The sequence below is a fragment of the Pelodiscus sinensis genome, chromosome 9, assembly GCF_049634645.1.
Source record: "Pelodiscus sinensis isolate JC-2024 chromosome 9, ASM4963464v1, whole genome shotgun sequence".
Lineage (NCBI taxonomy): Eukaryota > Metazoa > Chordata > Testudines > Trionychidae > Pelodiscus > Pelodiscus sinensis.
In genome coordinates this window covers 17,191,570-17,206,267 of record NC_134719.1, presented here as the reverse complement: position 1 = coordinate 17,206,267, position 14,698 = coordinate 17,191,570, and the positions used below count along the sequence as shown (strand labels likewise).

Sequence of the window (14,698 nt, the reverse complement as noted above, 5' to 3'; positions counted from 1 at the left end):
GCATGTGTGGTAATCTTGGTATATAACCTAGGGTGCATCTACACTGCAGGGCTTAACTGGAAATAAGCTATGCAAATTGCGCTTCGTCAATTGCATAGTTTATTTCAAAATAGCTTATTTTGCAATAGTGTCGCAGTGTAGATGTACCAGAGAAGACACTTTGATATACTTGTAGAGCCCTTTATCATATTTTGTTAATGAATTCTTACTTGAAATTGTCAAATGTTAGTGCTTTCTTGGAATGATGGTCAAAACGCACGGTCGTCAAAGATCATTTTATGCTATATTTGTGCTTTCTGGATCCACAGGGGCTGAAATGGCCTCCATGCAGGGGCCATCAATGGCAGAGGAGTTGGCAACTGCCCCATTGCACAGTGATTTAAAAGGGCCACGGTCTGCTGGACACTGCCACTGCTGCTACTTCAGCAGTGGCACTGGCCAGAGCTCCAGACTCTTAATCGATGCCAGAGCCCCCAGTGCCCCAACAGCGCTGAAAAGGCTAGCTGGGGTCAGATAGCCCCAATCCTGCTCTTTCTAACTGAGGCCCTGCCCATTATGCATAGGTGATGGAACTAGAGATGCAAGCACTCCTTGGTGAAGGGGTTTCCATTATATACAGGGTTCACAGTTTGATCCAATAGCTCTCCTTACCCCCATTATAAATTTGTTCCAGCACCCTTGCTCATACATGCCCCCATGCTCTAATTATAACAGCCTGTCCTAGGCTGCTTGTGGGATGCAGTTCAGCTCAGCTCAGCATCCCCCATGAGCGAGGAAGCCTGGTCCAATGGTTAGGGCAGCAGCCTGGGACTCAGGTTCAGTGTCCTGCTTCTTAAACTTCCAGCAATAGATTGGGCAAGTTTCAGGATCTCTGTGCCTCCTTTTCTGTTCCCCTGCTATAAAATGGGAGGAACAGCATTTCCCTGTCTTACAAGGGTGTTGTGATAAATTCATTAAAGATTGTGAGACCCTCAGCTAGTGCAGAAATAGGGACCCTAAACATATTTAAGTTAGTGCTATTAGTCAATCCCCTCCCGCTCCCAATTGCTCAATAAATGTCCATTTTCAATATCATTTGGGAAAAGTATAAGTTGTAGAAACATGTTTTGTAAATATTTAATCTCTTGGGCATGAAAAGCTAAACCAGATAACACTTAAAACCCTTCTCTAAGGGCAGTGCTTGAGCTGTTGGGACTCTCTTCTGGCCCATTGCAGTGCTCAACAATTCCATTATGCCTCCAAAATAGCTCACAGGGGCCTGAGCCGGGGGCAGAAACAGCCTCAAAAACTTGATATTCTCACTGAAGTTATCTAAAGTCTTTTCAACCCAGTGTCTGAAGCGTTTGCTTTATATTTAAGATACAATACAAATAGTTATGATGCTCCAGCTTCCTTCTTCAGGTGTTGAGAGTGAATAGAGCAAAGTTGCTACTGAAAAAAATTAAATAGAAGTACAGTGAAAGCTGTTAAGTCACTGGAAACGAGGGCTACTCAGCACCTCAAAAATTTTTATTAGCCATCTAAATATGGATTTAGGATCTTAAATTTGGGAACCTTGGTTGGGGTTTTTTTTTTTTTTTTTTTTGGCCATATAAAACCAATTGTTTTGCATTCCGTCCAGTTCCCAGTGAGCAGGTGTCTGTATCAGTCAGCTGTCTCTGAATATGTCAGATCTTGGATGGGCATGAGCTACACCTAGTGCCTCCATAAATCATGGAGATTATATAGGTCTATAGGTAATGTAGCAGCCGCTAATGTTATCCAAGCCCATTTCAGTTTCTTTGTAACTTTGGTTTGGAAAACTGGTAAACCAGGAAATTGGCAGATTTACTCCAAAGCAAGTGGTTTCTTCAAAATTGGGAGAATAACTGTCTAAGCATTTTGAACAACTTTTGAAATGAGTATACAAGGAGTATCAGAGGGTATGTCTACACTACAGACGTTAGTTCAAATTAACTTTGATAGGCGCTACACAGGCAAACCACTAGTTCGAACTTAATTCGAACTAGCGGAGCACTTAATTCGAACTAGGTAAACCTCATTCTACGAGGACTAACGCCTAGTTCGAATTAAGTAGTTTGAATTAAGGGGTGTGTAGCCACTTAATTCGAACTAGTGGGAGGCTAGCCCTCCCCAGCTTTCCCTGGTGGCCACTCTGGGCACCACCAGGGAAACTCATCTGCCCCCCTCCCGGCCCCGGAGCCCTTAAAGGGGCACGGTCTGGCTACGGTGCCCGTGCCAGGTGCAAGCCTGCCAGCACCCAGCCAGCAGACCCTGCACCTGGCACGACACGAACCAGCCACCCGCTGCCACCCAGCCCTCCGCCTCTTCCCGGGACCAGGCTGGCGGCTCCTGGGAGCCTGCCCAGGTCCGCAAGAGGCGGGCGCCCACCTGGTCTAGTGCAGAGATCGTGGAACTCATCCACGACCTCCGCACTAGGCACAGGAAAGTGGCCATCTAGGGCAAGATAGCTGCCAGCCTGGCCACCCAGGAGCAGGTTTGCATGAAAATCACGGTGGTCCACTGAGACCCCCGACCCTAAGCCCTGAGCTTAGAATGGCTGTACTGGGTCAGACCAAAGGTCGATCTAGCCCAGTAGCCTGTCTGCCAACAGCGGCCAACACTAGGGACCCTGGAGGGGATGGACCAAAGGCAATGACCAAGCCATTTGTCTCGTGCCATCCATCTCCAGCCTTCCACAAACAGAGACCAGGGACACTATTCCTACCCCCTGGCTAATAGCACTCTATGGACCCAACCTCCATGAATTTATCTGACTTCTCTTTAAACTCTGTTCTAGTTCTAGCCTTCACAGCCTCCTGCAGCAAGGAGTTCCACAGGTTGACTATTTGCTTTGTGAAGAAGAACTTTCTGTTATTAGTTTGAAGCCTGCTACCCATTCATTTCATTTGGTGTCCTCTAGTCCTTCTATTATGGGAACTAATTAAGAATTTTTCTTTATGCCCCCTCTCCACACTACTCGTGCTTTTATAGACCTCTATCATATCCCCCCTCAGTCTCCTCTTTTGTAAGCTGAGAAGTCCCAGTCTCTCTAGCCTCTCTTCATATGGGACCTGTTCCAAACCCCTGATCATTTTAGTTGCCCTCCCCTCTCCCACCTCCTTTTCCCAGTCTCCCCAAGTTTAGTTCAATAAAGAGAGTTTCTATTTTTGAACACACGTGTCCTTTATTTTGTACATCAGGAAGGGGGGGCTAGAGAGGGGTAAGTGGAAGGAGGTGAAGGAGGAATGGGGTACGAGCCCCCAATGGGGAGGACTGGGGTGGCTCTGCGGGCTCCTCAGGGTGGAAGCTCTCCTGCAGCCCCCTGATTGACACCCCCCCAGATGGCAGCCTGTGGCAAGTGTAACCGGGCTGATGGCCGAGTGCTGTGATGTGCCAAGTGAGGGCACTCCAAGCCAGGACTGCTTTGTTGTCCCTCATCGAGTTAGACAAGCGAGCAGGGAACCCCTGAGAACTGTCTGTCCGGGGTGGGGGGTCGGGTCCCTTTAAGCACAGCCCTCGGCTAGCCTGAGACAGCAGCTCCACACTCTAAGTCCTAATCTGATGCCCTGCCGGCACTGCTTCCGGCCATCCTTAACCTCAGTTCAGGGTCCACTCAATGTGGGCATGCTAGTTCGAATTAGCAAAATGCTAATTCGAACTAGTGCTAATTCGAACTAGTTTTTAGGTCTAGATGCACTAGTTCGAATTAGCTTAGTTCGAATTAACTAATTCGAATTAAGTTAGTTCGAATTAGTGCTGTAGTGTAGACATACCCAGAAAGATTTCTACTGCAGCCAGCTGGACTTTGACTTTTCAAACATAGGGAATGCAATGAAAGGAATCATGTATTTTAAACCAGTGTATCTAGCAAAATCTTGCTATTGTTTCCCAGGCAATCGATCGTCTTTTTCTCGGTGGTATGAAATTTCCAGGCTCAGTTTATGTTCTACCAAGACCCTGAGGCAGATAGATCTGTTCTATTGCCATCTTTTCTGAGTACCCTTAGAGAAGGGTTTTAGTGTTGGCTGGTTTAGATTTTCAGGCCTATGAGGTTAAATATTTACAAAGCATGTTGCTACAACAGACTTTTTCCAAATGATATTGAAAATGGACCTTTATTGTCTGTTCTACAGGTTAAAGAAAACCAGGTTACAAGTAAGATCTGTCTGAACACTGGTGCCTCCAGCATGTAAAATGTGGCAGTCCTGTAACAGTGCTCCCATTTCAGAACTGACCTTTCATTGCCTAATATACTGTTACAGCAGAATAAGCCAGAGTACAAGAATTGCTGGTGGATAAATATAGCTTTTCAAAACTACTTGCTACCCAGACAAGGTCACATACATTTCATACCTATTTTAAACAGACTCCTTTTAAGAAACCAGTCACTGGTGTCACAGTTCTTTATGTTGATGCTTAGAATAACTATAAAAACTGCAATAAACAAAGTGTCTGACACACTCAGAATTTTTTGTGTAATTTGTTTCAGCTTAGTCTTGGGTGTCACATCCACCTTCTTTATTCCCGCTCACCCTGGAGGTAGATAGTTGAAGTCAGCAGCTAAGAACCCAATGCAAAGCTTTTATCTTTCTTGAAAGGCTTATTTCCTTATGACCTTATCTGACAACCTGGGTGACCTGTCTCTGTACAACTTATGGATAATTTTATGAACTCTTATGGACAACTCCAATCCTTTATGTGTAGCAAACCAGACACGGGCTGAAAAGGACTTGTCAAGTCCTTTCCACCCCAAGAAGCTACATAACAGAAGAAGCTGCTAACATCTAATGACTGGAAGGAAAATGAGCATGAGAAAAAGAGGAGGGTGCTCAAACCAGGAGAATACAGTCATTACAAGAGGTTTGTTAGGAGGAGAATTTGGAGAAGTGGAAAATCTCCACAAGAGAGCCTGGAGAGGCAGTGGCTAGAGCTTACCTAATGACAAAGGAGAACTTAAAATCACACTGGGTTCAGCAAGTTGGGACCTAAATATAACAGTTTTGTTAGTGTCTAGCAGATGGAGCTTTGACTGTGACACCTTATTCCAGTGGTACTCCAACTTTTTGGCCCGTGGCCCACCTGGCTAAATGCAAACCTTTCCGCAGACCACCAGTTGTTAATGGAAACTCACTGTTAATTACATAATTACACCTGAGCCATTTTGCTAGTGCTGCAGCTAGAGAAAATGATTTAATTTAAACTGTAAGAAAGGAAATATTAAATTATTAAATAGATTAAGCACTTTAACTTTCTTACGTTAGTTTATCTAACTTCATTTTAAATACAGGCAGTCCCCAGGTTACATACAAGATAGGGACTGTAGGTTTGTTCTTAAGTTGAATCTGCATGTAAGTCGGAACTGGCATCCAGATTCAGCCGCTGCTGAAACTGACCGCCAGTTCTGACTTACATACAGAATCAACTTAAGAACCCCAAGCGTCCCCAAGTCAGCTGCTGCTGAAACTGATCAGCAGCTGATTCCAGGAAGCCCGGGGCAGAGCAACTCTGCGTCGGGCTTCCTGTAGTCAGCGCTGGTCAGTTTCAGCAGCAGCTGACTTGGGGACACCTGGGGCAGAGCACCTGGGGTGCTGCTGGGTTGCTCCAGTAGCGCCGCTCCTCGGCGCTACTGGACCAACCCTGCAGCACCCCATCTTCTCTTCCCCAGGCGTCCTGAATCAGCTGCTGCTGAAACTCACCAGCGCTGACTACAGGAAGCCCGAGGCAGACGGGGAGCAAAGCCTCTGAGGACGCCAGCAGCGGGACAGCCTCCGGGCGTCTGGGCTGCCCCACTGCTGGCTTCCCCCGAGGCTTTGCAAAGCCTCGGGGAAGCCGGCAGCGGAGCAGCCCAGGCGCGCCTGGGCTGCCTCGCTGCCCAAGCCCCTCCGCGGCTTTGCTCCGCGTCTTCCTGGTCTGCAGACCAGGGAGACGCGGAGAAAGCCCCGGAGTACACAGGCGGCAGGACCGCGAGGTCCCGCAGTCTGTGTCCTCCGGGGCAGCCCCGTTCGTAACTGCGGATCCGACATAAGTCGGATCCGCGTAAGTCGGGGACTGCCTGTAAAGTAAAATAGTAATTTATGTCCCCCACACAAAAGGTTTCAATATTTTCTTTGTTCATGGCAGGATGGAATCTTTTTCAGATCAGGGGCCACTGACCCACAGAAAAATCAGATGGGGTACTTCTAGACTACATGCCTCTGAATCGCTGCTTCATTTAAATTTAAATGGCTGCCGCGCTGAGCCGATCAGCTGTTTGTCGGCTCAGCGCGGTAGTCTGGATGCCTCATACCTGGGAGGTCGACAAATGCCTTTGATGTCAACCGCAGAGTGTCCAGACTACCATGCTGAGCCGACAAACAGCTGATCCTCTCAGCGCAGCAGCCATTTAAATTTATTTAAATCGCCACTTCATTTTCCTATGCTGAGTAGTCTAATCTACATGCCTCTGGTGACAGAGGCATGTAGTCTAGACGTACCCTTGGAGACCACAGAAGTGAGAAGCAAAAAACCCCTCCAAAACCCCCCAATCCTCACTGATGTGGCCCCCAACTGACACATTTCGCTCCTCTGGCGCTCCAGCCCCATGGGGCAAAGAGGAGGGACAAGGAGAACTGAGATTCAGAGCTTCCCAGGGGCCAGATTTACTTTTCTGGAGTTCCGGGGTTAGTGGATTTTGTGGACCCCCCAGGCTCTAGGGTGGGAACAAAAATGAGGGGTTTAGTGTGTGGGACAGGACTGTCTGTGAGTGGGATAGGGATGGGGGTGTAGGATCTGGCCGGGAGGTGGGGTGCAGGAGAGGGTGAGGGACTGAAGTCTGGGTGGGAGGTAGGGTGCAGGAGCAGGCTGTAAGTAGGGTGTCTGGCCAAGGGGGAAGCGGCAAGAGCAAGGGAAGGTGCAGTATGTGGCCAGAAGGGAGGGTGCAGGAGCAAGGGGGAGTAGGGTGTCTGACCAGGGGGAGGGTGCAGGATCAGGCTTAGGGGAGGGTGTCTGACCAGAGGATAGGATGCAGGAGCAGGCTGGGGTGTAGGGTCTGGGTGTGAAGGGGTGGGGTGGGCACTTACTTGCTTTCGTGACCCACCCTACTCCCAGGCACTGTGTCTCAGGCTCGGCCACCTGCTGCTCCCATTGGCCGCAACTCTGGCTAATGGGAGGAGCGGGGCAAGCCACCAGGCAGCACATCTGTGCGCCGCTGTTTTCCCACCCAGGGGATGGGAGAGGAGGAGTGACAACATGCAGATCTGCTTCTGGCTCCGCTTCTTCCCCACAGGGTGGGTCTGGCGGGGAGGCTCGGGGCTTCCCCCCTCACTGTTAATTACATAATTAACTGGCACGTCACACTTCTTTGCCTCCCTCCCCAACTAGCTATTTTGCTGCATTCTCACCCTCTCACCTTTTCTCTGTTACTTCAACTCCTTCCCACCCCCAAACTCCCTCTTGTCCCCCTACTCCACATCCTTTCCTACTACCACGCTCCCTTCTAGACCCTGCCCTCATCACCCCATCCTGCACCCCACCTCCCACCCAGATCCTGCATCCTTATCCCAATCACTGGCAGTCCTGTCCCGCGCACTGAGCTCCTCATTTTTGTTCCCACCCCAGGGTCTAAGAGGGGCCACAAAATCCACTAACTCTGGAACCCCAGAAAAGTAAATCTGGCTTATAGGAAGCCCTGAACCTCAATCCTCTCTGTCCCGTCCACTCACCCCATGGGGGCTGGAGTGCCAGAAGAGTGAGGTGTTTCAGTTGGGGGCCACATCAGTGCAGGTTTTGGGAGAAGTTTTTTTGCTTCTCACTTGTGTGGTCCCCAGCTAATTTCTCTGTGAGTCAGTGGCCCCAGATCCAAAAAAGGTTCCCCACCGCTTCCATAAAGAAAACATTGAAACCTTTTGTGTTGGTTATAATGTTTTATTTTATTTAAAATGAAGTTTGATAAACTAACATGAGAAAGTTAAAATGTTTAATCTGTTTAATCATTTAAATGAAACTGTTCTCCCCAGCTGCAGCACTAGCAAAATGGCTCGTGAGTAATAATTATGTAATTAACAGTGAGTTTCCATTAGCAACTGGCAGTCTGCAGAAAGGTCTGGATAGAGTAAGGCCTTAAGGAAAGGATGGTGTCTCAGAGAAGGGAGGGGATAGATCCTGGCTTGCCCTGACATTTAAAAAGTGATCTTGGGTGTAAGAAGGTGGGAGACCACTGGCTTACGGTAAGCCGACTCCAGCTATGTATTCTATGTAGCTGGAGTTGCATATCTGAAGCCGACCTTCCAGGCTTAGTGTCTGAGTCAAACACTGACAGCAACAAACACTAACGGGAAATAATCACATCTCTGATGGATTGGAAAATAAAACCATGGGCCCCAGCTCTACATTTCGAAGACAAAGGGTAGATCTACACTTAAAAGGCTACATTGGTACAGTTGCATTGCTATAGTACTTAAGTGAAGATGCTCTTATGTCAATGGGAGAGAGCTTTCCCATCCACATAGTTCACTCACCTCCCTAAGAGGCGGTAGCTATGCTGGTGGGAGAAGTCTACAGAGAGACTAGGGTTGGTACAGTTATGTCGCTCAGGGATGTAGATTCTTCATACATTTGTAGTATAGATTAGGGGCGTAAGGGGGTAGTTGAGTTGACTACTCGCTTCCCCCCCTGCCTTGGTGCCTCTGTGTCAGAGGCACCAAGGGTGGGGGAAGCAGGAGCCGATGCTGAGGTGAGCTGGCTTAAAAGCTGGATCTGGTTCCCCCCAGCACTGTCTCCACTGTGCGGGGTGGAGGTGCAAGCGGGCAGAGCTACACCATCCCGGAGCAAGCTGGGATTGTTCAGTCCTGGCTCACACCAACCCCGAGAGCTAACCCTGTTATGACTCTGCATTTTAAATGTAGTAAGAGCCCACAGGGCTCAATTACCTTATCAACTTGTCAGTTACACTTCCTGTCCACTTCTAATTATTGCCATCCCCATTTTCATGTCCAGCATACTGTAATTGTAAAGAATGGCTCCTTTTCAATATTTCCAAGCATAAATACTAAAGCAGATGAAATCAACTGAAGACAGTGGCTTGGCGCCAATATTTTATATAAGATATTCTGTAATCTTCTCTTCTTATTACTGGGGATAGCAGTATTTGTAGCATGGAATCTACTTTATACACACCAAAACAGAGAAACACCACCACAAATGTAAAAAGGTGTAGTATTTTAATTCTGAAGTATACAGCACCAAAAATAGAAATCTGGATTATGATGTTTGTGGTGCTAGTGACTTTTTACAGATTCATAGGAAAATAAGGACCAGCCTCAAGAAGTGTCTGATCATGTCAACTAAACAAAACACATACAAATAAGGATCAGGTGCATGTGGGAAGAGGTCAACATAATAGTAAGCTTTAAGGAGCAAAGGGATGGAATTAGGCATACATAGAAAAGCAGAAGCAATTTTAAACACAGGCCTGGTCTACACTTAAAAGGTAGCTCAACACAGCTATGTTGGCCAGCTGCATAACAAGGTCAAGAGGGTTGTAGCGAAGGAAGCGAGAAAGGAATACACATGATTACATAATTCCATAAAACTTTCAACATTCCTCCATTATGGCTCACTCACCACACTAGCAATTTTTCAGAGAGAGACAGCATTGCAATAACTAAGCACTGGTTCTGTTAGGAAATAAATGTTCTTCATAATAAAAAGTCTGTCTGGAGGTCTTGGAGCGAGATGGGCCTAACCCCCAGTGTAGACACGGCTAACATTAATAAAGAGTGCTTCCATTGACGCAGCTACCCTCAACTGGGGAAGTGGAGTTTGGATGGAAAAATCTCTTCTGTTAGTGTAAACTGCATCTACACCACAGGCTTATACTGGCACAACAAAGGTTACACAGCTATATTGGTATAGTCTGTGTAGTGCGGTCCTACACAGACTGAAGCATGAAAAAAGGCATGAAGTCAATATTGGAAGAAGCAGAAAAAGCAAGCACTGAGAAGAAAAACACTGAACAGAGAGCATGAAAAGAAGTGCAGGAGGGTATCAGAGCAGAGATGTAGTCAGGAGTGCAGAAGCACAACTCAAAGTGGAGCACAAGGAGTCTGAACTGGATAAAGCGTGGAAGCCCATTAAGGGAGTGTTATTTCTGGAGACAGTGGAAAGGAGAGAAGCGTGGCGAGGGAAGTTACACTGCTCTGGGTAAAAGATAACAGAGGGTCAGATTTGTAACACAGTGGCAGTGATGGAGAGGCAAGGACAGATTTTAAGAGATATGGAAGAAGAAGAAATTGGATAGGCCAAAAACCTAGATCTAAAAGAGGAGAGGAGTCAAAAGTAATATCAAAATTTGAGGTGGTGTGTTGGGGTGAGGTAAAGAGGAGAGATATGCACTCAGTTTATGACAAGAGGAGTTCGAGAGAGTGGTGGGCTATCTAAAAAGGAGCGAGCAGTCAGAGGGACAAGCAGTTGCACAGAAGGCTACAGGAAAGACTGCTGGCCGAGGAAGCCTTGACATTTGTTAGGCAAAGCTGAGAAATGATAACTTGCACTTCCATGCCAGATAAATGACTCTTGTCTATCATTCTACACAAGATGAGCTAAGGATTCAAAAGAGGGTGTACCACGCTGGTTCTCTGGGATACACTGAAAGCATAAATGATTCATTCTATGTAAAAAGCGTATGTTTGTGATCCTGCTGCAGAAGGTGGACCCGGTTGATACTTCTTTCAACCCTACCAGCCGTGTCAGGGAATCCGCCATGAGGAACTCGACAAGACTGAATTCAGCCCTCATGATTCATTGGCTTCAATAGCTGAAGCTCTGGGATCAAATAAATGATCTGTATCAGTCTTAGTTTTGAAGTGGGCAATATTAATCAATTTTCTATAAATCACAGGACAATCCTGATTTAGTTCTTGTTTTAGTAGCTCCGAGAGAGAACTGTCTTCTAAACACGATGTTTAAGGAAAGAGAGAATGCACACAGTTATATATCCATTCTTCTTGCTCGTTCAGAGGCATCACATGCTGACAAATCTGCATGTAAAAAGAGGAAAATATAATGAACTATCTTTATTTACTACTCTTTCCTTAATTCCTATACTGATGTACATTTTTTATTTAAAAAGCCATCTAAATGATACTACCCTTTTTATTTCTAGGACACATACTGGAAAAGTTAGCTGGTGCCAAATTCAAATTATGTAATAACAGGTATTATTACAGCATATAACTATATTATTGGTAAAATCCAGGGAAGGGCTGTCAGCCCACAATTCTAATTGATTCCAGCACAAAAAGGAGCCAAATAGAACACCTGGTGGCCTGGAACCTCCTCTGGCTGATTAAAGGTATCTGCAACAGTTTTAGAATAGTCCTGATCCTACACTCCCATGGTACTGCATCAATTTAAATGTGGCTACGAGCAAGTGCAACAGGCCATTTGTATATGGCAGGATTAGGGCCATAGGTTGGATAATGAAGACATACAGAATTATTTCACCTGAATGAGCTGCATTTGAAAGAGAATCGCTGTACTTTTAGCACTTTATAAAGTAGGTTTGCTTCATAAATGAATGACTTGGAAAGAAATACAAGACTTATCAAAATACATATTGATTTTTTGTATTTGTATCCTCATTTAATGCAACGTTTACTAAATATAGTACAATTTCTGGAATGGGAGTCAGACAATAGAATTGCCATTTATCTAAATACTGTCCATAAATTATGCTTTTTAAAAAAAATTCAGCCTGTGGGAAGTTATATTGCCCATAACATACATTATATAGATGTATTTTTGTGTGTGACTAGTAAAAGGTCACGCTAAGTCTGTGTTTCATGGTTACTGGAATGCATTGGATGAAGAGAAAACTTAAATTTGATCCAAAATCAAAATGTCTAACAGCTCCTTTTTTAAAAAAGCAAACTTAATAAAAATAATGACAATGAAAAGAAACAGATGTGCCACTGCAGATGTCTGAAATCCAAACACTGCAACAGTAAATTGATTTTACACGAAAGTGAAACTGCCTTCATTTGCATTAATTGTCCAAACTAAGCAAACAAATCACACAAATAATTATAAGTAAAATGGATTTTTTAAGTTTTTGATTTTTAATAATCTAAGGCGTCACTAATATTATAAACATTATTCATTTCCAGCATATAGATGTTAGGTTAACTGTCTCTCTTTCATAATACAGTAAAACTCCATTAGTCTAGCATCCAATGCTCCGGCACTCCTGATGGTCCGGCACCATCAGGAACCCGGAAGTGTTCGGGGCAGCTGGACAAATGGAGCTGCTCTGCGCCCGGCTTCCCCGATTCAGCTGCTGCTGAAACTGACCAGCAGCTGAATTGGGGAAGCCAGGGGAAGAGCAGCTGGGGTGCTGCCGGGTTGGTCCCGTAGCGCTGCCCCTAGGGGCTGCGGGACCAACCTGGCAGCACCCCAGCTGCTCTTGGGGACGCCTGGAGCAGAGCAGCCGGAGTGCTGCCCATTTGGTCCCGCAGCGCCAAGGGGCAGCGCTACGGGACCAACCTGGCAGCACCCCAGCTGCTCTGCCCCTGGTTTCCCCGATTCAGCTGCTGCTGAAACTGACCAGCAGCGGCTGAATCGGGGACGCCTGGGGCAGAGCCGGACTATTGGAAGGGGGGGCTATGAGAGGTCTAGGGTGGCATCACCCCCACCCCACCCAAGACTCCTCATAGCCCCCCTTTTGATAGTCCGGAATATCTGATAATCCGGCACCCCCTGGGTCCTAAAGGTGCCGGATTATCAGAAGTTTACTGTAGTATAATGAACATGCATCACTCTACTGCAACAAGACACATAATAAACATGATTTAATTTACACTAATCATTTAAGAGGTATAGTCATTAAAATTGATGTTTCATGATGTTTCCTGCTCTGAAAATAAATGTGTTGGATTTGCATTAGCATTTCCAAGATTTACCGATTGGTGACCAATCTGCTATGACAACTCTCTTTCTATTGACAGTATGAGCTTGCTTAAATTGGAGTGAATGCTGAAAGGTGTTCATAACTAGTACGATTATAGAAAAAGGGCAAGCAAAGCATATGGAGGCAAAAACTGGCTAGTTATACATTTATCTGGTCCTCTGCACAAGGAAATACCTGCCCTTGAAAAATTTTGAAAATCAGTCCCTCATCTTAACTACATTTCTCAGGCAGATGGACATTTCTCCTTTTGCTTCATATCCACGTACTCAATTTTAATATACAAAGATGTGCAAAAACAAACTCTAAAGATCTCATATATGACATTTTTACTAAGATCTTAAATAATGGAAATAATAACATTACCATCATGGATTTTGGTGCCACTTCAACAGCAAAAATGTTGAGTCCCCTATTATTTACACAGTTCTTACTCTGCTCATTGTTGACATGAATTACCACTTTGTTTTCAGACTGCAAGTGGAAAATATTAGAGGTCTCGTTAGTTTTCATAATTAAATGGCTGCTTCTTATAAAGCAACTTAAATATTCTGGTAGCTTCATCTGAAACTGGGATGAAAAGTTTTAAATAGGCGAGGTAATGTTTTCAGAAGCTCTGGTATCACTTAGGAGCTCAGTTCTTTCTGACAGTCAATGAGACTTGAACTCCTATGTGACACAAGTGCTTTTGAAAATGTCACTCACAGTGCTCAATTCTCTGATAATGTAAATTGGCACAGCCTCCATCTTCACTAAAGCTCTGCCAATTGACACCAGCAGAGAATTTGGTGCACAGTGTACTTGTTGAGCATGCACGAGTAACAATGCAACCCTCTGGTGTCAGCCCCATATCCAAGATATCAGACATACTATGGAAGATCTCAAGTAGTAGATGTCTGGTTTGGGAGCTGAAGAAGCAAGATTTAAAAGCGAGAGAGAGAGAGAGAGACCGTGTGTGTGCATGCACACAAAAAGAGAGAAACACACACACACACACACACACACACACACAAATGTATGTAGTTGTGTCCATTATATGCAGGTTGTGGATTTGTTACAAATACTCTCTTCCAAAATACAACTAGCCTACATATGAAATAATTCTTAAATAAATCTACAAAATTAATGTGCTTAAAACAGATTAGATAATGAGCTAAATCTTGACTTTGGACATGTGTCCATGGCACATGCTGCAGCTGTGTGCACACTTCTAAGAATGAAATAGGACCCAGTAATTACACAGGAAAGGAGACAGTCCAGCTGGTTGTTAAGAAATGGATAGTCTGGCCCAATCACAACAGAGAACCTCATGTAGTTCTTTGGTATCATCTAGCTCTAAAACCAGGAATGTTTGCAAAGCCTGCCCACCTCTGGGCAGATGGATAGTGCTAAATGACTGTCCAACTCCACAAGGGATGGACTGTGTTACCCCCCCCCCCCCAAGTCATTTTTGGCAGTCAAGGCACTGCATAAGGACACTGAGTTTTGAACATCTGAGCAACCAAGAGTTTGGGTATGACTGAACAGGCCATATTCTCCAGGCCAACTTGCAATGAATTACTGGAATGGAGCTGTCAGGCCACTGGGCTGAAGATGGGGAGAATCGGAGAGAGATAGCCCCATACATTTTAAGATCTCATCTCTCTTGTCCTCTTTTGTAATCTCTGCACCACAGTGAAAAGTACAGATGGTCAAAATCTACATAGGCCAGCTTATAGAAAAGGAGAAGCTTCAAGCTTCTTTCCTCTATGGATA

At 45.4% G+C, this 14,698-nt stretch overlaps 1 protein-coding gene across 5 annotated transcripts in view; it reads right to left on the bottom strand.

The window, feature by feature from the left end:
- Positions 1-7,884: 7,884 nt before the first annotated feature.
- EFCAB7 (EF-hand calcium binding domain 7) overlaps positions 7,885-14,698 on the bottom strand; it is a 45,210-nt gene continuing 38,396 nt past the window's right edge. For 4 of the 5 annotated variants that reach the window (XM_075936150.1, XM_075936151.1, XM_075936148.1 and 1 more), the window contains 2 exons: positions 13,310-13,417; positions 7,885-11,018 (listed from right to left, as the gene is read on the bottom strand). In XM_075936150.1, coding sequence (XP_075792265.1) covers positions 10,944-11,018; positions 13,310-13,417 — 183 coding nt within the window. In that variant the 3' untranslated portion in view covers positions 7,885-10,943. Of the gene's footprint in view, positions 11,019-13,309; positions 13,418-14,698 lie in introns of those variants that run through there. The other variant, XR_012905899.1, reaches the window with a different exon arrangement.